The sequence below is a fragment of the Astatotilapia calliptera genome, chromosome 11, assembly GCF_900246225.1.
Source record: "Astatotilapia calliptera chromosome 11, fAstCal1.2, whole genome shotgun sequence".
Taxonomy (NCBI): domain Eukaryota; kingdom Metazoa; phylum Chordata; class Actinopteri; order Cichliformes; family Cichlidae; genus Astatotilapia; species Astatotilapia calliptera.
Genome location: NC_039312.1, coordinates 20,589,105 through 20,611,404, shown reverse-complemented (window position 1 = coordinate 20,611,404; position 22,300 = coordinate 20,589,105). Strand labels below are relative to the sequence as shown.

The window sequence follows — 22,300 nt, the reverse complement described above, 5'->3', positions numbered from 1 at the left end:
CTATAACAGAGAACAACACTTGGCACTGCTCCAGCTGTGCAAAAAGCATTTTCAAGCAATCAAAAGAAGCTTCACAACACGGTTGTGGTGTGTTGCAAGCAGGGAGACGCAATTCCTTGGAGGGAAGATGAAGAGAGAAGCGCTTGGGTCTTTTTATGTTTTTATATCAAAATGACAACTAATTTCACATGCAATAAATGCACAGAAGCTGAAAATGAGTGTACACTCCCATCAGCAGTGGATCTACTATTAGAATAGAGCTTAATTCTTTTGTGAAGTGTCTTCCTCAGAAACTAATCAGCACTCAGGTCTGAATACTTCCACGAGGTCTCTCAGGACAGATTTTCAGACCAAAGATTTTTAGCTTTTCAAAATTCACCCATTCCAAGATAATTTTCAGTCACCACCTCACCAGCAGCAATCAATACCTATTAATTACTGGGTGCAGACACTTGATGCAGGTCGATATGTAACGGCTATCTCGCTGCCTGTTGGGTAATTGTCTCCCAGATCTCATTATAAGATGCTGGAGTTGGGGAAAGAAGAGGAAGCCGGTGAGGAGAGAAGAGGAAAAGAGGAAGAGTGGAATAAAGACACGGGTACAGGTGTAAAATCAACTTTATAGGATAAATCTGGCTCTGCCCACTGTGGGGACTGTCTGTTACTTTGTGATTTCCGCACTCCTTGACTCAGCTCCAAACACACAACGTTAGTTGCAAATAAACAACAACCAACTTTGCATCAATAAATCGGTTTATTTAAAAGAATATGTTACAATTTATTACAGTAAGCGATGTAACCAAACACTTGCTTAAATTTTACATTTCGACATGTCAAAGGCTCTGTAGGTTGTCATTCTCCATCCCCTTCTTAGTGTGACGCTCATCAGCTGAATTTAAAATCGAATCTAACTGTACGTGACATCTAACTTCAGTCAGCATGAGAAAGTGTGTGCACGTGTGTGTAGGGGGTGGATGGGTGAGCCCATGGGCTTGAAGGTGGGGTGATCAGGCGATGCCAGACAATCGACTGTGTCAGACATGGTTCAGTAAGCAGACACGAATCCTGGGGAAATGTGTTCAGCCTTTAAGACTGCACATTCAATCAAACCTCCTTTCTACCCTCACAAAGGTGTGCTGAAGCTCATTAATCACCCCAAAATGCTTCCGTGAACAGCGCTATCACGATAACGAGGACTCTTAGGTAGACTCACTGATGTAAATTTAAAGCTCCCTACTGTCTTGTAGATATCTTTAATATTAATGCTATTAAGCCAGTGGCATCATATTCTGTTTCTACAACCTATAATGTGATTGTTTTATAAAATTGCTGTTGACTCAGAAGAAGCTTTAATTTAAACCTAAGAACAAATCTCAGCTTTCAATATATTGATTTTTAAAAATACCTCTATTAAGATAATAATAACTGAACATGCCACTCTTCTCTCACCTTGTAAAAGCAACTGGTGTAGAAACAACCATGTAATATTTGTCCGACTCACTGGTAACTTTCAAAATGAAAAAAGTGCAACACATTACGATTTCATTAATAAGGATGCAAGATCACAAAATTGCACTAAGCAATAATAAATGTTTAATTTCAGCCATCGCAGCGCCAGGTTTTAATGACGCAATGAATTGTAATTTTTGTTTATTTGTCAGGCTCTGTATTGCACCATCAAATAATTAGGTTCTAGCTCAATGCATAATTGTTTTGATTACATTGGAACTTGAACTGGGCTCATTTAGAGATGGCATTACAGTGTTGAGCTTTACCTTTTTGAATCATCGGCTGGTAGGATGTCTTTACGGGCTGCGCACTGTAATCCTTATTTTGTCAAATGGTCGAAGGATAAAGCCATCGCTTTTTTGTTCGGAGACTGTCATCCTGTTTAACCCGAATCTGCAGAGAATAAGTGATTCAACAGCAAAGCACCAGCTACACAGATAAATAGTGCTGCATAGAAAGGCCATTTGAATTACGGGCCCATTATAAATCCGGTGGGAGCTCTCAGAAAAAAAAAGTAATAACTGCATGCTCAAGAGCCGGCAGGAGGACAAGGACCCCTGCTGCCTCTTCTGGGTAAAGCACGATGTTACGTGTCTGAGCGGAGCTCCGCATCACCGCTGCTCCACGATGGCCGTAAACATTTTGCATGGTGTGTTCATTAAAAAGATTACCTAAGAGTTGAATGCACAATTCTGCACACTCACACAGTATATAACTGCACCGTAGTCAGTGATAAACGTAGACCTGTACTTATTCCATTATAATTCCATCTATTGCCCTTTTACATTATACTATGCACATTTGGAGGTCAATAATACTGCTGGATAAAGTGCAACATATGTCTAAGCATTGATATGCACCCAAATATGAAAAAAACAAACAAACAGCCTATAAAGAAAATCTGCGTTCTTCATCCCTTCTCTCATTTGTCACATTATTAATGCAAATGCAGTTCGCAACACATGGAAATTAATGTATGTGACGTGGTTCAGCTGTAACTTACTTTATCAGGGCTCGACTCTGGTTTGCCCCTTCTCTCTTAGCTGATGGGGTTTTCTGCATATATTAATAACACGCATGGAGACGCAGGACACTGAGGCTCTAATCCATAAACTGAGAAGCTAAATGTCTTCCTGTGGTCACCCCTCCGAATCAGTGATTAATGTGATCTTGTGGTCCCCTTTCTGAGGGCAGCTAACAACTTTTACTTTCCTTTCTTTGTCCACCAATCTTTTCAGCTCTCTTTTTCAAGTAGGACTTCTTAAAAGAAGGTTCAAAACCCCGATCGTTTGCACGTCACATTCCACTTCAAGTCCCTGCCAATAAGAGGAAGGCTCGCATGAATCCGTCACTTTGATTCTGTAGGCAGCTCGTTTCTTTTCAACGGAGCTCTGCTTAATGCATGGTCGCGATGTGCTGGATTCGAGAGTTCTGGTACACAAGTCTGTAGTTTGTTTTTTTTATGCGTCTGTTCATTCAACGTGTTCATCAGCAGATGCTTGTTGGTTTGCATGTAAGGAGGAGCTTCTCATGTTGAAGTTGATGGAGTTTAAATGACGTCCGAGTAGTTAACAGCTGATTTCTGGTGGGTATGGGGGGGAAGGTCGGGGCCAAAACTGAGCTGAGGTGGTGATGGCGATGTAGTTACGAGGTAACGATCTCCCTTCCTAGGTGCCCCCATCCCTTCTGTGCCTCAGCAGCTGGAAAATATTCTGTTACAGAAACAGAAACCAGGGGTAAAAACCACAAGCTTAGACACAGAAGGAAAAGAAACTGTATAAAACACCAAAACAAGAAAGTAAAATGATTATCACTGGTATCAAACTGGACAGAGGCAGGCAAAGCCTTACCTTGCCACACATACCATCTTTACTGCAGTTCTTATTGTCCTTGTCTGTAGCCTCCTCTTCCACCTGAAGGCACAGATGCATTATTTCCGTAAGTACAGGACAGAAGTAAATGGCTTGTATTAGAGCAGATTATTCTGTAAAGAAGCAGAAGGGCATTACCTCCTTCCTCCATTTCAGCTCACAGAAGACTCTCTCAAAGCACTCATGCATGTAGTTAAACTAAACAATGACAAAGAGAAGCACAGATTTAGACTGGCGTTTATACGGTTCTCTCTAAAACAGTGGTGTCAAACATAAGGCCCAAGGGTCAGAATGAGCCCAGCGAAGACTAGACTCTGACTCACTGAACAGCTTTAGAAAATTTGACGGAGTGCATAGATTTGAAGTTTTTAACTGTATTTAATACGTTTTACAGCTTTTCCTATTGATACAAACTGCCCAACCCCCATTAGCTTTCATGTTGAATTAAAGTAATTAACAGATAAATAATTAAATGACATAAATGGTCCTGTTTTTCAAATATTAATTAGTCAGCAGTAAACTAACAAAACCATTATATTTTATAATTACAGGACAGTCTGTGCAGTGAGCCATTATACCCTTTTCTCTAATTTTACACATCTATCCTGTATTTTTACTGGCTCGGCCCACTTGAGATCAAAGTGATTGCATGTCACCCACCATATAAAATGAGCCTAACATCGCTGCTCTAAAAGAGTAGTAGATGGCCTTACACCAGCTGACGTCATGGTGTAAGGCCAATAACCTCCTCCTCAACACTTCAAAAACCAAAGAACTCATAATAGATTTCAGAAGGAAAAAGGCAGAGATCCAACCACTATTCATAAATGGGGACTGTGTAGAAAGGGTGGCAAGCTTCCGCTTCCTGGGAGTCAATATAGAGGAGAACCTTTCCTGGAGTGTGAACACCTCCGAGCTGCTGAAAAAGGCCCAACAGAGACTGTACTTCCTGAGAATTCTCAGGAGGAATAACATCACACAGAGACTGCTGGTGTCCTTCTACAGAGCCACCATTGAGAGTGTTCTAACTTACTGCATATGCATCTGGTACACTAGCTGCACAGGGGCTCAGAGGAAAGCACTCCAAGGGATCATTAACACCGCCCAAAAGATCACTGGCTGCCCTCTCCCCACACTGGAAGTTCTACACAACGCCCACTGTTTTAAAAAGGCCCAAAACATCATAAAAGACACCTCACATCCTGGCCACTCCCTGTTCGAACTGTTGCCCTCAGGCAGACGGTACAGGGCAATCAGAGCAAGGACTAATAGACTCAAACACAGCTGTTATCCAACTGCAATAACACATCTGAATACTACAAAAAAATGTCCATCACGCCACTCTTGTGTTAATCTATGCACGGTCTGAAGCATGTGTGTGGGAATGTATGTGAATGTTTTACTGTTATATCTTATTAGTATTTTAAGTATTCTATCTATTTTATTTATTGAATTTTATTGTTTTATTTATATTTTGATATTGCTAGGGATGATGCAATGATCGGGGACCATTCTTAATTTCGTTGTTCTCATGACAATGACAATAAAGTTTCTGATTCTGATGAGAGTCTCTTTCTTTTCTTTACAAGGAGTTTGATAAGAACTTTGATACCACCTTCTTGTACTTGCCTGTAAATATAGTTTAACTTACATCCACCAACTGGTTAACTTATCTCAGCATAAGCACACTTTATAAAGCAACAGTAACTGGTTCCCAAAGGCTTTAAGAGCTGGTGAAAGAAGATGTGTTGTAACACAGTAGTAAACAAGCACCTGTACTAACTTTTTTTTAAAGGAATTCAATTTAAAATGATGATTTTTCAAGATTCGGTACAACTTCTCGGGTATGTTTTTGTACTATTTCCAATTAAATATGGGCTTCTTCTTTTCAAACATTTTTTTTGGTTAATTAGCAGGTGTATCTGGCTGATTTTATCCATACAAACAGGGAAGTTTGCTATGATGTAATGTGTAAGTGAACTAGGCTCACTACTGCCACTACTTTTAAAAAAAATAAAAATTACTGGCTGCTTGTGTCATCCTCTTATTTACTGTAAAGGCATACAAGTGGTGTCTACTCAATAAAATATCTGCAGAGACCATACTTACCATTTACCATGATCTGTTCCTTCTAAATATAGCAGTAACTCTCCTCATCCTGAACTTTTTCTTTTAGAGTTCTTTACAATTATTTCATTTGTAGCAGTATTAACAAATAAACACAATATGTATGCAGTGATCTGTGTGTGATCCATACATTAGGAGTAAATATCTTGACCCAGCGTGGCTTCTTCTCTCCTCGTGCATATTCAAAGCAGAAGGCCATGCCCTCTTCATCCGTGTCCCACCTCTGCATCTCCCCCCAGTCAAATGCAATCACCTGATTCTGGAACAACACGAAGGCTTCAGTACACTCACCCTGTTACACAAGAGGTATAGAAAAGGCAGACACACACACACGCACACACACGCACACACACACGCACACACACACACACACACAGCAAAGAGTAGGCCTTGCCTCAAGCGTCCCCTCCTCTGTGCAGGCGTGCAGCTTGAAGTGGTGAATACTGATGGCCGTGATCACGTGGCCTTTACGTCGAGAGTCGCAGGAACAGTGGGGGAATATGATCTCGTTGTAGCCTTCGCAAGTTCGCAATAAACTCAAGTACTGTGAAAAAAAAGAGGGAGAAGAGGCAATGTGAGCTAAATATTTTTCACAAACTGAAAAACAAGAGGATGCTCTGCAGCTGAATGAAGTTTAGATGCAGGGTGCATTTTTTAACTGTGAAAAAACACTTAAGGCTATAAAGCAGAGTGCAGTTATTCTCTGTAGCCTGACTGATTTAGAAACGGGATGTGATTATTTACCTGCTGGAGCAGCTTTAATCTCTTCAAATTGGCGGTAATTTACTGATGCTCACTCACTTATTCACTTTCAGCGAGCACATTTTGCTGGCAAGAATGTGTGTCTGTGACACACTCGCTCTTAGACTACTTCCTTTTTACACTGTGGTATATCACTCAGTGAAATAAGAATGAAGCAGTGTGACAAAGTGGACGACACACTCAGATATAGTGAGAATACAGTGTCTCTGTATGTGCATGTTACTCTCAAACAGTAGCGTGCTGTATATAAAAGGCTCACCATGGACATCTTCTTCTGCTCGGCCAGCTTTTGGAGCTGATAAGACTTCTGCTCAACTTTAATGAAGCCTTTCTTCACATCATCCACAGCCTGCAAAGAGGTCAGACAGGAGACACAATTAAATACAAAATCCACTAAGCATACCAAACAGAGCAGACAAATACACAGTGTGTACGCACCTGGTGAAAGAAATAGTTGACAGCGAGCTGGTTGTCATTAAGCAAAATCTCCTCTTCTGTGGTGAAGAGCCACTTGCGTAGGGTGAGACAGGTTCCTGGGATCGCTGAGGTATAGTTCTGTACATACAGTTTGTGGGGGAACTCATTGGGGGCAAGCTTACGTACTAAAGAAGAAAGAAGACATGAAAGAAATTTGTAGAACATTTAACAGCACAAATCCTACCTCCTAAGACTTAACTGTACTTCTTCCACAAAGATGGATACCATCTATGAACCAAAAATCAATAGGGTTTCATTTAAGTTTATATAATTTCATTTTATTGGATATGTCAATAAAGTCACATAACCTGTGCTGTATTTTTTGTGAGGCTAGCTGCACAGGAAGGTCAGTTTCTTTGTCAGTGTGTCAGTCAGTTCGACAGACATTTGTACAGCAGTAAATCAAGTGTCTTTTGTTCAGCAACTGCCAGAATGATGGCCATGAAATTTAATACAAGCACTACGGGGGGAAAAAAGACTGGCGATCCATTAGAAATGTTCTTAATAAAATAACGATAATTTGCATGAAAAACAAACAAACACAATTCTTCATAATAGGTTTTATTAATAAAGTTTCACGAGCTGCTAATGTGGTTGTAGGCTTGTTACTTTCTGCTTTGTGATACAATGTTGTGACAGTAACCAAGCCATACAAAACAATGCAACACGAATAAGGAAAAAAGAAAGGCAAAGCAAGGTCAAAAACCAAAGACAGCGATGTTACTGTGAAACCAAAGCTAAGGATCGTTTCAAGAAACAGATGACGCTTCTGAGCCTTCTGAGACAGAATAAATCAGGCCACAGTTATCTACACCTACAGCATAAGGAGTGTAACTTTACATTACACTACAACATTCTAAAGTAAACACTGAAGTAAATGTAACTGATGTTAGAACTGCAAGACAAATGCTTCTTTTTACTTGTGAAAGATTCCTTCGTGCTGCTAAACAATTTCCTTCCTAGAGTTTGGAAAAAAAAGTGTTGTGTGGGTGTGGAAGGGGTGTGGAAGAACAGCACAAGTGCATACACTTGTAATTATCAGCTCTTCAGCTGATTAAAAATAAAACGGGGATGGCTTTCTTCACATCACTGGGGATAGAATTTGCTGATTTATTCCTTGCAAGAAAGAAACAAATTGAAACTTTAGTGGATACACACAAAACTTTCATTCTCATCAAATATAACTGGTTATTGCTAATGTTGTGGTGCATTTGTCCTTGCTGTAATAGACACAGGTCATAGAGAACTTTGTGCATTAAACAGAAATGCTACTACTGTAGTTTTATTTCATTTTTTAAATTAGGCACAAACAACACACTAACCTTTGTCAAACGAATGTGACATCATTATAAATGCCCTTACAAACCATATTATGAGCATGATTATTCATGTATAAGGTATTTGCTTCTAGATGATTATAAAAAAAGGTGGCTGCATACAGATATTTTCTTTTCTGTCACTTGTTAGTGATCACAGATAGCAACTACAGCAACATTTGTGCTATGCTTTAGCAAAAATGCAACCTGTGCTTGAGTTACCTGCCCTTACTCACCAAAGGTGTGGTTGATGACCTCAAACAGAGCAAAGTAGCTGGCTGTTACACTGTCCATCTCTAGCTTCATAACAACAGCCTGAACGCGAGAGATTGCCACAGAATGAGAGTGAGAGACTGAAATAACGTTGTGGCTATAGTGGGGACAGGACTGTGTTTGTGTGGGTTTACCTGATAGACCTGGTCTGTAGTTGAATTTTTGCGAACTCTGACAGTGAGTGTGGTTTTATCTGGCATCGCTATTCTCAACTCCACATCCGACACACCGTTATAATTCTAGGTCACAGCAAAGACAGCCAGAAAGACAGACACAGCGTAGTGAGTCACAGGCGGGGAACGGGCAAAAAGACACGTTTATTTTTATTTTTTTACCTCATCTGATTCAGACAGGAACTCTTGCATGATGTCACTTTCTCCAATGACTCGGACAGAGCACACTGCAGATGAAACACACATTATATTAGATACAGTTTTTTTTGTGTGTGTGTGTAAGTGAAATAAAAGTCATTATACAATGACATCTGCGACTTCACCACCTGGCCATAAAACTGCTTAGCAGTCAATTGTCACATTAACTCTGAGCCTCTGAAAATGGTGTCCTGTTTATAAAACAGAGGTCATGCAAATGTTTTGGAAAACTGAATAATCACGTGTTGTTTGTTTGATTTACAATCAACCGTGGTGGCGTTCAGAAGCAAAACTACAAAGCTGTATCTTTGTTCCAAACAATATGGAAGGCAACTGTAAGTGGGCCAACTGTTTGTGTGCTAGCCCTATGAAGAAAGCCTGATTCTCCTCCTCTCTTCCTCACCTTTCTCTAGATATTCCTCCAGGCCTCTGCGTCGTGCGTCCAGCTGTTGCTCTGAAAGGGAAAAAGGCCATTTTCCAGGCAGCTTGGGGAAAGTAAAGTTAGCAAACTCCCTCTTCAGGTTTTGGTGTAGAATCACAAACTCCCGGTAACGCTTGGAGCACAGCTGTCTGCCTGCCATGTACACATTATACACCTGGAAGAGTTAAAGTGGAAAAATGAAAATGAAAAGGCGGTGATCTTTAGTCAACAGTATTTATAATATCCAGAACATTAGGTTGCTCATAGACCTGAATATAAACATCTCATGAATGTAACAATCGCATAAGCCTTGAGTTGTGACTGGCTGCGTCCAACTACAAAAACATTTTTATCCATCCGAGTGTTTTTGCACGAGTGTACCCACCACAAACTTTTCATGGTTGAGTTCAATGTGTTTGTAGCTGGGAACAGAGATGGGCACTGCCTGCTTGTCGGAGTAGTCGTAACAGGACTGGGCCGACCCGTCGTCTCCGGGATCCAGGCAGTCGGCCTCCTGGGGAGGAACGGACAGCACGGCCAGCACCAGCTCTCGCTCACCGGCCCGGATCAGATCAACCACCTGCTTGTGTGTTGCTCCTTCTACGTTCACCCCATTGCTGTTGAATAAAGAGATTTATATACTAGAGTGGCAAGCATTTTCTTTTTTAATATTCTTAAGGTTAACTTTCTATTTTTCATAAGCATAAAAGAGTACAGAGTTTTTTTTCACTGAATTAGGAAATACAATAGTGAAAATGCAATTATAAATTAATGCAATCAAATAATCTAAACAGCAGCCTTTAATTACCAGAGACTTGAATCAACACACAGACGGCATGCTGTTAACACCAATGAGAAATGACTAAGTGCTTCATGACTGCAGGGCTGTTATATTCAGACAATTTATCAGTGCCTTGTACTTTGCTTCTTCTCTCTCAGGGTAGAAGTTTAACACATGAAATTATAAGATTCACAAATAACAAGAATTATTTGAACTGCTAAACAATATAAAAATATTGAATGAAATGGGAAACAGCAAAAAAAAAAAAGGGGGTTCAAATAAGAGTTACTGGTGCGCACATTGTAGAACTTTTGCATCATCTCTTTCAGAATTGAGACCTTTGGTTATGTCATGAGCACAGCTGAAAGTGAGCGACACTGGGTGTGTGCACTTTGGCAGTTGTGTCAAACGGAGTGAATGACAGAGCTGTAGCAGCCTAACCCGTAGTTAACTTTGCTCCAAAACCATGTCGCCTCATCTAAAAGCTCTCAGCGACACCACTGGATATTTCTCACACTTTTGAAACAAGCTCCAGCGTAGGCTGGCAGATAAAGGCGGTATTTGAACGAGGCCTGAATGAGATTCAATAAATTATTCTGTGTTTTACATTCCAGGACTTAAACAACAGCTTGGAAATATTACAGTGAATGAGGAATCAGGCCAAACTTCATTTGAACATTTTCCAAAGACTACAGAAGCCAGCAGTGCTGTAAATGATATTTGCATAACCTAAATGTAACACAGTCAGTGGTTTGGGGGCAAATTCTCACATTAAGTAGACATAGATGAGCTCTGATCATCTAATGTGAAAACACATGTTGTGATAAATACAGGATAAAGTGTGTTAATATGCTGTTAAGATACACTTCGAGCTTTGAGCAGAAAATAAAACCCAATTCTAGGGTTTAGTTGACTTAAAAAACACATCACCACAGGGTGACATCTTTTAGGCAGCGTGATAGTATGCAAAAGGTTTGAGTGTCCTAATTCACATTTTATAAACAAGCACGTTGTGAGAAGCCCACAAATGTTTCACTAACTTATATTAAAGACAACCACTGAGATGGTAACAAGCCAGGACAGGAAATGCAGGAAATGCTTCAACTGAATGAATACATATCTGTTATGTTTGCCATGCTGGCATTTAGATGGAGGGTTGAAGCCCGATGAACATAAGCTCTATTTTACCTACAGTGGAACAAAATAGCTACACACATGTACTCAACATAAAGAAGGCATTCTGAGCCAGTGCACACATAGCAAAGCTGGGAATGATGATTATGTAGGTAAAAGTAAGAAAAGACTAATATGGAGGACACAAATATAACAATCTTGCAGGTGGAGTGGGAGAAAGCGCAAACGTGTCCTACAAGAAAAAATGCAGACCAAGCATTTTGGCAGCTCTTTCCTTCCTGCAGCTTTATGATGATATAATAAGGACCTGACACAGAGGCCTTTGCACCGCCACTATCAGCACTTTTGACTATGATAAACACTTTACAGTAGACACCCTTCCCATGTGACAGATTTCTAGTTCTGCTTTTATAATTGAAATTACTAGTATGTGTTCATTTTGTTTTTGCTGCAGCTTAAGGATTTATTAGGTGACTTTATGCACTATGCAGTGTTCTGTACTTCATGTATAAATGTTCAACCCCTCACACATAGTTTAAAGGCCAAATTAAAATGCATTTGACACCTTGAAAAGTGTTTAAACAATATATATGACCTTTATAATAAAACAGAATGCTGAAATAATTATGCTAAATAACACAAACTGAATTTAAGTCTGAGAGGAGGAGCTGTTTATAAAAGTGCAAATAAATAAAAATACTCGACATGCTGCAGCTAGTATGCAGCCACTCCAGTGTGAATGTGAGTGCTTAGACTCACTTTACTACTTACTTGTATTAAACTAGCAAATGTTTAACCAGCCAATCACATGTTAATTAAGCACGATGAAGAGGACCTGGTTAAAATCAAGTCACTAATGTTGCATGGCTGCTAGCGCCAGACTGGCTGTTTTGAGTTACTCAGAAACTGTAGCTCTTTCAGGATTTCAGGCAGAAGCATCTCAAAACAGACATCCAGTAACTGAAATGCTTTGTTGACAGCAGAGGTCAGAGAAAAAAGAAAGTCAACAGTAACTCTAATATTTAAGTCACCAACCGAGGATTTTCGATGACCACGTGGTTTTACCGTTTTTTCTAATGGTTAATTTCAGCATCATTATGTGCCACCTTACAACCTTCATATAACCTCAGGCTGCCATGGTCCCAGTTTTCTTTTTTTTGTGTGGTTTTTCAAGGTTAGGATTCGTAGTGCATATATTTGTGTTTGGGTTGCTGTTTGGCTTTTATTATTCTAGTCTTCTTGACTCCTGTTTTGTTTTCTTTGTTATTCTAAACCTGAGTCTGACTTATTCTGTTCCTGTTAAATCTTTGATTTCTGAGCTCACTTCATGTTTTTCTAAGTAGTAGTTTTACATTGTCTGATCCTGCATTTTGAGTCATGTTTTCATTATTGTCCCACACTGTTAAAGTTTAGTTTTTTTTTTTTATGTATTATGTACACTCTGGTCTTGAAGGATACTATGTGGCTAGTAAATTTAATAAGTGTACTGTAGCTTTACATGACCACTATATACCATGCTAATAATACTAGCAGAGGGGTATCTTGTATATGATAACAAAATGATCAGGCACACATCCACATGCTGGCACACAGAAATAATGGGGTCAACAAACTGCCAGGTTACTGCAGGCCATCCATTGACACAGCAGTGTGCAAAAGCCAGCCAATCAGAAAGTGACTTTGAGAGGACAAAGCCAATCAGAACTGAACTCAAGGCATCCCTCCCTCTCTGCATCATGGTATTCCATGCACACAGACACACTGAAGCATGAGTACTGATGCTGATGCTGTGTGTTACTCCACACAACAACAGTTCAACACACACTTGAACACTTCAATGCCAAATCAACCAGGTGCAATAATCCTCAGTGCTAAGTAACATCTAATTCAGTGATGCTGATGTTAAAGATGTGAGCTGGTTTACCATTCATGATTTGTGTAAACAAAGTGTTTCATTGATAAATGACCCACACTGCATCTGCTTAGGATGATGTGAATGTGCACAGGAGTGAGTTGGAAATATCTGGCATGCAGTGGATGAGAGGAATAGATTTCAGTGTGACGTGAATTTCTAATGATCCCCGGATCGTTTCTCTCTGACACACACAGACACTCCTTTCATTGGGATGAACGGCTCTTCTGCAGGACCGGTGTCACAGTGCATGCACACACTGGCACCTTAGTGTTCCCAGTTTGACTGAATGATGCTATAAAGTCACGTTTGCCTTGAGCTCACTGCGTGATCGTCCGGAAAGTGAAACAGGTCATTTTCATCACTTACGTTATAAGCAGCTTGGAGAGAAGCTAAAAAACAGTACTTACACCTCAAGAATCCGGTCCCCTTTCGAAATGCCGGCTCTGTCGGCGGCACCCCCCGGAAGGACCGCACTAACATGCTGCAGTGGGGCGTACAGTTCTCCGTTGATGCTCCGTAATTGCCCTCCTTCACTTACTTGCCCCCGAACGTTGAACCCATAGCCGGAGTCAGACTTCACTATCCGAACCAGCCGCGGGCCTGAAGTAACGGTGGTTGCGGTCTGGCAGCTGCCGCCGGTGCCCGGTGTAACGTTACCGCTGCCGGAGCCGTTACGAGAAGAAGGGTGAGGTGACGGAGGGACCGGGGAACAAATTTCTTGCCCCGCTACGTCCGCCATTTTTCTGCACTCACTGTATCATCCAATCAGATTCGGCTACAACATTAAATATCATACAAACATTAGCTTGTAGTAGCAGGCTAATCAGCTTGGCTAGCTAACTGAATGAGGTAAGCCGGAAAAAGCCGAAATCTTACGATGATTCGCGAGACCGTAGCAGGATGCGCGGGAGGCGTTCCATGTCGACCATCAGAGACGGTTTTTTTTAGACTGACCGTTAAGTTACTTGAGTAGTGCACATAATTGTGTCGAGAGCAAACAGAAGTCTGCAATTTCTAAACTAAATCAGTGAAGAAAGAGATCAGACCGTAACTTTGAGTCTCCTAAAATGTGATTCCCAGACTTAACACGGACCCCACAAGAAAACTCATCACTCCTAAGTTCGCTTTTGTTTAATATTTCACTGATAAATCCCTGATTGAGATGTTGAGAACACATGTCACTGCTTAAATCATGGTCTAAACTATCAATCCTTGTAGTTACAGTGTTTTTTTTTTCCTTTTTGTAGAACAAAAAGAGCCCTTTTTGTAAACGTCTACATTTTTTTGGCATATTTACAAAAGGCAAGTCTATTTATATAGCACCTTTCAAACACTACACAGGGACGGATCTAAATAAATTTATTTAGGTTTCATGAGATTAGGATGGAAAAAAGGGGTGGAAAAATCAACAACAATCAATTACACGTGATGCATTCTGTAACGTATTACATATGGTTAAAATACATCAAATGCAGTAAGTATACACACGTTTCATATAAACATAGTCTGCAACTTTTTCAGATCTGTGGCAAGATCTGAAAACTGCTGCCCATCTAATCTGACTGAGCTGGAGCTGTTTTGCAAAGAAGAATGAGCAAGGATTTCAGTCTTTATGTGCAAAGCTGGTAGAGACATACCCCAAAAGACTGGCAGCTGTAATTGCAGCAAAAGGTGGTTCTACAAAGTATTGACTGAGGGGGCTGAATAATTACGCACACCCCACTTTTCAGTTATTTATTTGTAAAAAATGTTTGGAATCATGTATGATTTTCGTTCCACTTCTCACATGTACACCACTTTGTATTGGTCTTTCACATGGAATTCCAATAAAATTGATTCATGTTTGAGGCTGTAATGTGACAAAATGTGTAAAAGTTCAAGGGGCCGAATACTTTTGCAAGCCACTGTATGCAATAGTATATTACTTACACCTTATATTATCTAGAAAAGTTTGGGATCTTACTACATTCATTCACAAAATCTGTTCTTAGTGACGATGCCAAGGATTCACGCTGAGTTGGGGAAAAAAGGCTTCAAGTACTTCTCCCCTTATGTATGAAATCAGCACCAGAATGAGCTCCATTTGAAGGAATTGTTTCTCTGAGTGAGTTTAAACAAATACTTCACATTTTACATATCCAAAGATTTGCATGTAAATGTTTTGATGGACTTTTTGACTACACTGCTGAACTTGTTGTTGGACTTTTCTTTTGTTTATATATGTTTGAGATCACTGATGTTTTATAATTCATAACATTTTACGAGTGGTGTATTTTAGTGCTGTTTTTATCCAGGTTACCCTTGTAAATACGTTTAAAAAAAATCTCATTAGATCTTTCCTGGTTAAATACAGTAATAATAAACTAATAATAATAAATTAATAAAAAAAGTCATCTTGGGGAATCACTGCTTCTGTCCTGTCGCTCTTGTTTCTTTGACCTTCCTTTGAACCAGTTTATATGCTGCATCATCCATCACCTGCACCCTTTTGCATCCTCTATTCTCCTTTCTCCTCCTTACTCCACAGCACATCCTCCTCTATCACAGCCAGGCCACTACTCGCTAAGATGTTTATTTATTCACAATTTGTTGTAATTCTGTCAACCTCCAACTGTTTAAACAGGTCTTACGATATATTAGTGTATTTCACCTGTAAAAAACTGAATGTGCTGCAATGAAGAGCTCACTAACTAGATACTACAATAAAAGTGAAAATAAATGAATAAAATAAATGAATAGTACATAAAGTGAAACAGCTGAATACAATAAGTGGCTTCATGTATTAAAATAGCTCTATAAAGCAAACTGTACCAGAATAGAAATAGCTGACTAAATTTAGTAAAACGACAAGCACAGTACATGTCAGAAGACATTAAAGGGACTCAGTATGACAGCGTGTAAAGTGTAGTGACAGAACAGATCATCCTCTGCTAGACAGATGTGTTTCTTTTTTAAAGAGGTATCACACAAGGTATCAAAGATTTCCAGTGTGTGTCCTGAAGGAAGCAGAGCTGAATCAGACTGTTAGAGAAATGTTTAAATGCAGCTTCACAGAAGAATGTGTCCATCACACCAATCTAACATTTTGAACAAATCATCCAAGTGTAGCTGAGGCAGGTCGATTCAGTGCATATACTCCAGGCTGCTGAAGACAAAAACACTTTAACCAATCTAGAAATGACTGAAATGCTCTACAGTGAGTCTCAAGTAGACAAAATGCAGTGCCATCACAAAAAGCTGTGAATGGCACAAAAAAAATATAAATCTGATGTCTAACAATATAACCTTTTCTTTCTTTAATTGGGACACGATAGTGAAAGGCAGATTTTAACACGCTGGATCAATATTCTGATATCGTGTTTGAATTCACAAAGTTTATGATTTATGGTTCTGTGAGATAAACACTTCAGCTGTACATATGCAATCTGTACAATGAGAAAGTGAGAGTGCTTCACAACAGCTAAGCCAGGTCTGTCAAATATTTTATGCTTTTAACTGGAACATTTGGGTCTAATGCACAATGATTAATCACACGTTTATTCAACATTTTACTTTTTTATTTATTTCTCCTTCATTTAACAAGGAATGTACGACTCTTGAGATTAAACATAACATTATGTATACGCCGTGTTTGAGTATAACTGATGTTCGTTGTCTGAAGTGACAATTAACAAATCAAAATAAATGCTGTGACATTTACTCTCTTGTTTTATCTCTACACAAAGAACAAATCATGAAAGAACCTGATTTGTACAACAGCTTATGTAATGCATAAAATCGCTTTTGGAAACATGGTCTGGCTTTTCAACACGTGCAACGCAGGGGGTCATTTCTTAGCTCATTAATCAGGGAGGCATCCAGTGGTTATATTTTAAATATTATGTTAGTGTTTGGATGCCTTTACATAGAACAGCAAATAACAGTGAGATATATGTAAGCTTATAACTGGATCCTTAACCTCTTAACTTCCACAAAGGTTGCCTCCACAGTGATGTAAAAGACACAAATTCAATATAAATTGGCAGCAGATGAAGTGTAAGGCCAGAATGCATGTGAGCGAGTTCATAGTTTAGTTATTTTACAGTGAACCGTGGCAGTGTGAATGGACTCAAACAGAGAGGAGTGACATACTGTAGAAGGCATTCCTGCCGATATGATAATTTGACTGCATTCTCCTTACTCTCTTCCAGGTGGAGCAAGTGTGCTGTGTATATCTGATTGATTTAAAAATCTGCCAGCAGCCAGCTGTATTGACTGCCTGCAGATATTACTCTTTACTTCTTCCAGGTGGAACAAGTGCACCTTATATCTTGGATGGATATGAGCTTCTACCAGCACTTTGGATGATATTAGCGGCAGTACTTTATGCATGCATGCATAACCTATTGTCAAAAACATTTTCCTTTGTTTCCTGTATTACCGATATCAGAATCGAGGGGGAATCTAATGTACATATTGCTGTGATTGCATATAATCAAAAAATTATAGTAATATTAGGCAAAGATGTCCTGAGAAAATACAAAACGCAATTTTTAAATGATGATTTAATTTATTATGGGAAAAAGCCAACCCACCCTACCAGGCTCTTTGTGAAACCTGATGATGACTGCAATTAAGGATTTGTGATCACTGACAATGTTTACGTCACTGTGGAGGCATTTTGGCCCACTTTACTTTGGGGAAATGTTCATTTCAGGCGCATTTGAAGGTTTTTAAGCGTGAGTGGCCAGTTTAAGGTCATACCAACGCTTTTCATTCAGATTTAATTTTGGTCTTGGACTAATTAGGTAGCTTCAAAACCTTCCTTTTATCTTTTTCAGCGATTCAGAGGTGGACCTCCTAGTGGTTTTCAGATCATTTCCCTGCTGTATGATGCAAGTGAGCTTGCGTTTCAGGGCATTGAATTGATGGCTGGACATTCACCTTCAGGAGTTTTTGGTAGAGAGCAGTTGCCCCTCCAACGGTCCTCCTTGAGCTCTCACACTCTGGCCTCTGGATGTCTGGGGCCTGGATCTCCTCTATGCCTGCTTCATGCCCTGGGGGATGGGGCTATGGCTCCCCACACCCTCAAGCAGATCGTTACATGGAGAAACCTTTTGAATACAAGCGTGCTCATCCACACACGTGTGCACACGGGTGTTCTCAGACACAAACTACACTTTTCTTGGCTGCTACCTCAAAGCACATTGTGTGCTGTCGGTCTTGTGTGCTGCACAATAGCATTCAATATTTAGTATTTACTGTTACTTACACTTAACTAGGTTATTGCAGTGGTGTTGTGTTTACTATGTTGCTCTCTTTTTTACTTGTTTTCTCTTTTTTTCTTTTTTCTTCTCTCAACAGGTGATCCAGGTGAATTTTTTAAGTGCCCTTTCTCACTGTCCCTCTTCCCCTCTGTTTTTCTTTCTTTCTTTCTTTCTTTCTTTCTTTCTTTCTTTCTTTCTTTCTTTCTTTCTTTCTTTCTTTCTTTCTTTCTTTCTTTCTTTCTTTCTTTCTTTCTTTCTTTCTTTCTTTCTTTCTTTCTTTCCTATCCCCCAGTCAAGTCTGTCCTGTCTGTAACAACTGAAATACATAAAAAAAAAAAAAGGAATCATAAACTTTGATCTTAAATGAGGTGAGTGAAGGCTACAGTTCTTCGGTTCTTTTGTGACCTTCTGGATAAGTCGCTCATCTGCTCTTGAAATTATTTCATGAGATGGGCTGATCCTGCGAAGGGTCTGCTACTGTTCCGAGTTTTCTCAAGGAGATAATGGATCTCACCATCATTCACTGGAGTCCCAGAGCCTCAGAAATGGCTTCATAACCCTTTCCTGACTGATCAATGTCAGTGTTTGTTTCCCATCTGTGCTTTAGTTTCTTTAGATTATGGTATGTTTTGTTGCTTTTTGAGATCTTTTAGCCTACTTCGCTTCATCAAGCAGATTATGTTTAAGTGATTTCTTAACAGGTCTGGCAGTAAACGGGCCTGGGTGTTGCAAGTGAAATTGAGCTCATCTTTCCAAAAAAAAAAAAAAAATGTGGTTAATAACAGTTAAGTCATTATTTTACCAGGGGTTTAGGGGAGGTAATTAATTTTATAAATGAAATCTTCACTTAAAAACTACTTGGGTTGTCTTTAGATAGATAGATAGCAGGATGTTAAGGTTTGCTCTAGACAAGTTTTGTGCCAATTAATTACATTCACACACGAAATCAGCATGACATTTATATTCTCTGGCTTGCCTCTTTCATTTTAATGCCTTTGGACCAAAAGTATGATATCCATGCTTTAATGTGTAAGACCGCATGCGGGCAATTATAATTTGAGGCAAAGTTTATATTTCAAACAAGTATATGCAAATAGACTACTTATTGATTATCTGAGCCAACATCTCAAAGTCCACATAAACACTAAGGACGCAACTTTCCCTGCTCAGAAACCTGTGTTTAGTTTTATTCAACCTCGTAGCAAATAGTTTAAAAAAAACAACCCCACTGCTCTGAAACATAAATTCAACAAATTATTGCAGACTCTCAGAGCTTATGTCTTTGTAGGGGTGGCTGTAGCTCAGGTGGCAGAGCAGGTCAGCCACTAATCAGAAAGTCGGTGGTTCGATCCCAGGCTGCCTCCTGGCTGCATGCCAAATATCCTTGGGCAAGATACTAACCCCATGTTTGCCTACTGGTGGTGGTCAGAGGGCCCGGTGGCGCCAGTGTCCGGCAGCCTCGCCTCTGTCAGTGCGCCCCAGGGCAGCTGTGGCTACAATGTAGCTTGCCATCGCCTGTGTGTGAATGGGTGAATGACTGAATGTAGTGTGAAGCGCTTTGGGGTCCTTAGGGACTAGAAAAGCGCTATACAAATGCAGGCCATTTACCATTTGTATCTCACCCTGATTTTATTTCAGAAATGTTTTGAATTAGGGATGTTTTTCCTTACACAACTTATAGTTATGCAGCAGTTACAGTCAGGTGTCTGGGATCACTTATACAGTAAACTGGATAATCCATGGGTATGTTAAGTATTCGATATCTGGAGGCTTAAATTGATCCAGAAATTAATGCATGTTTTAACTTTGATGTTGCTTGCATGACTAAAAGTGGTGGTGGATGCTTGTATCTATCAAACATATGCAGTACACTTGCTCCACCTGGCAGCAAACAGGGGGAATGGATAGATTAAATAAACTTTATTTCAGTGACTAAAATATTTCTGCTTACCGTGGACGTTTGATATCCCACTCCTGTTGTCAGTTATATTGGGTGAGGCTTTTGAACACAGGAGTCCTGCTTAACCTGTTTTCACTGTGCAGCTTTCTCACGAGAGCTTTTCAGACTTGTAACTTAACTTAATGTATGACAGGGTAAAAGAGATGCAGCTCTGTCAAATACTTTACGGATTAATCTATTGAGAAATAGCATAAAAATAGCCCCCCCAATTTCACTTTCTCTGTTTATAGTAAATACTAGTACTAAGAAATTTTGTTCATCAAGATGAAGGTAAAAATTTGGGATTTAAATTCTGATCATTCTTCGCGATGTCTGATGTCATGACACATTCATGGTTTAATACAGCTGTTTTGAAACAAATACATAAAAAAAGAAGAATACAGACAAACATTTTCATTTCCCTCATTTATAGCATAGAAATTATATATTAGATGAAGCTTTAACTCTGAATTAATAAGACATCCTCTGTAGGAGGACTGACAGTGACATGTGACTGAAGAACAAAGTGAGGGATATCTGTTTAAAGTGTGATGAGCCAATGCTTTCCTGCAATGACACTGAACACCCAGACACAACACATGAGGTAATTGCATGCATAGATGAATAAGGCCAGTTTAGACTTAATAGGTTTTATTTATTTTCAGTATGCGATGGAATGTTTTTGAAATCAAGTTTATACAGATGATGATGACAAATCTGGAAATTATGCACACTTAAACACAGAGAAAGCTCAATGGTCAAAACCCAGTAGCCTGCAGATATACATGTACTGTATCCATCACATGCACCAGACGTTTTTAAACATAACGCTACAAAATGAACATTAATATTTGTAGCTGCCTCAGTCTTCTTGATCGCACTCGTCTTTGTCATCTTTCCCCTTGCCTCTCTTCCCACCCCTGCCTCTCTTTTTCTGGTAGTAGCATTTGGCAAGGACACAAATACACCGGCAAAATTCACGGAAGTTGACCTCGCCATCATGGTTTTTGTCCAGCAACTGCATGGCTTCCTCAATATCACCTGCATTAATTTGATCCTGTAGAATACATTCATACAGTTAACACAATGAAGCTCATGAACAGAAAAGCTTTGTATTCCTCTATTAATAGATGTCTCATACAAATGAAGTTCAGTTGTTTACCTTCAGATCGGGGCTTTGAATTTGTTCCTCCAACATTTTCTGGAGCTCTTCTTTGTTTAGCTGGCATTTTTTGCCTTCACCATCATCAGCATACTGCATAAATATATCCACAATGTTTGGAATGACCTGGTCGAGCCGTGCCATGGTTGAACCTACACGTAAAAACAGAATGGCATTAAAAACTGCATGCAGTATAAGTTTAATGTTTGCACACACAAATGGAAGAAACGTCAACTGTGTCACCGTTAAAAAAAATCCTCAGAGCTACTTATTAAAGTTGTAGCGAATACTTTTCCCATATTAGATCAACCTTAACGGTGCTTCTTCAATCTGTCTTTTTCGTTGTATCATTCAAGAATAACGCTCTGTATCTAGACCGAATGCAACCATTTCCTTTTATTTCCTTCCTCAAAACTCGCTCCCCTCACACCCCGCTTCCCATCACTACTCACCTTAGAGCCCTAGGTGAAGAGAGATCGCGTCTGTGTCACCAGCTTGGTCCTAGGAGAGACTGTTGTCAAACTGAGAGGGAAAGCCTCCTCTTAAAGGGTACACCCACACACTGTATGACTCACACATGCACACAAACATACACGATGGCATGTAGGCAACCACACAAACACAAACCAGCAGTGATTCATGCTCCTGACATGTGCCTGACTCCACCCATTAGAGCTGTACCGGATCTGTCTCTGCTACACAGTGCTGTAAAATAAGGAGGACATTAATGTTTATGTGCAGAAAAAGTAGCTGGACTCGTTGTCCTTACATTAGTGTTATGTGCAGATCTGGTACACAAATTAAAACGAGTAAAGCAGGAATATTTTCACCAAAAAGCAGCTCGGCTGGAGCTGACCCTCTGGAAAAAAAATAGAAAGCCAGACTAAATGGAAAGTTACAGTCAGTTGGTGCAATCTCCACACTGCATGTGTGTGTGTGTGGTTGCTAATGGCCTACGCTCAAAGGCATGTATTTAGTTTTTTTCTTTTTTTTTTT

At 39.7% G+C, this 22,300-nt stretch overlaps 2 protein-coding genes across 3 annotated transcripts; both read right to left on the bottom strand.

The window, feature by feature from the left end:
* Window positions 1–735: 735 nt before the first annotated feature.
* Window positions 736–13,893, bottom strand: snx27b (sorting nexin 27b). 2 transcript variants are annotated; one of them, XM_026185422.1, is made up of 13 exons: window positions 13,365–13,893; window positions 9,513–9,744; window positions 9,110–9,302; window positions 8,671–8,735; window positions 8,470–8,574; window positions 8,299–8,377; window positions 6,708–6,871; window positions 6,529–6,618; window positions 5,902–6,051; window positions 5,638–5,766; window positions 3,519–3,578; window positions 3,360–3,422; window positions 736–3,221 (listed from the first exon to the last, which is right to left on the bottom strand). In XM_026185422.1, exons 1-13 carry the CDS (start codon window positions 13,694–13,696, stop codon window positions 3,177–3,179), a joined length of 1,707 nt encoding a protein of 568 aa, XP_026041207.1. In that variant the 5' UTR covers window positions 13,697–13,893; the 3' UTR covers window positions 736–3,176. The 2 variants fall into 2 exon arrangements, with proteins under 2 accessions (XP_026041207.1, XP_026041206.1); XM_026185421.1 differs by having other exon boundaries at window positions 3,374–3,422; window positions 13,365–13,892.
* A 6,883-nt stretch (window positions 13,894–20,776) lies between these two features.
* Window positions 20,777–21,971, bottom strand: s100w (S100 calcium binding protein W). The gene is made up of 3 exons (XM_026184987.1): window positions 21,757–21,971; window positions 21,305–21,456; window positions 20,777–21,199 (listed from the first exon to the last, which is right to left on the bottom strand). Exons 2-3 carry the CDS (start codon window positions 21,446–21,448, stop codon window positions 21,005–21,007), a joined length of 339 nt encoding a protein of 112 aa, XP_026040772.1. The 5' UTR covers window positions 21,449–21,456; window positions 21,757–21,971; the 3' UTR covers window positions 20,777–21,004.
* Between the last annotated feature and the right edge of the window lie 329 nt (window positions 21,972–22,300).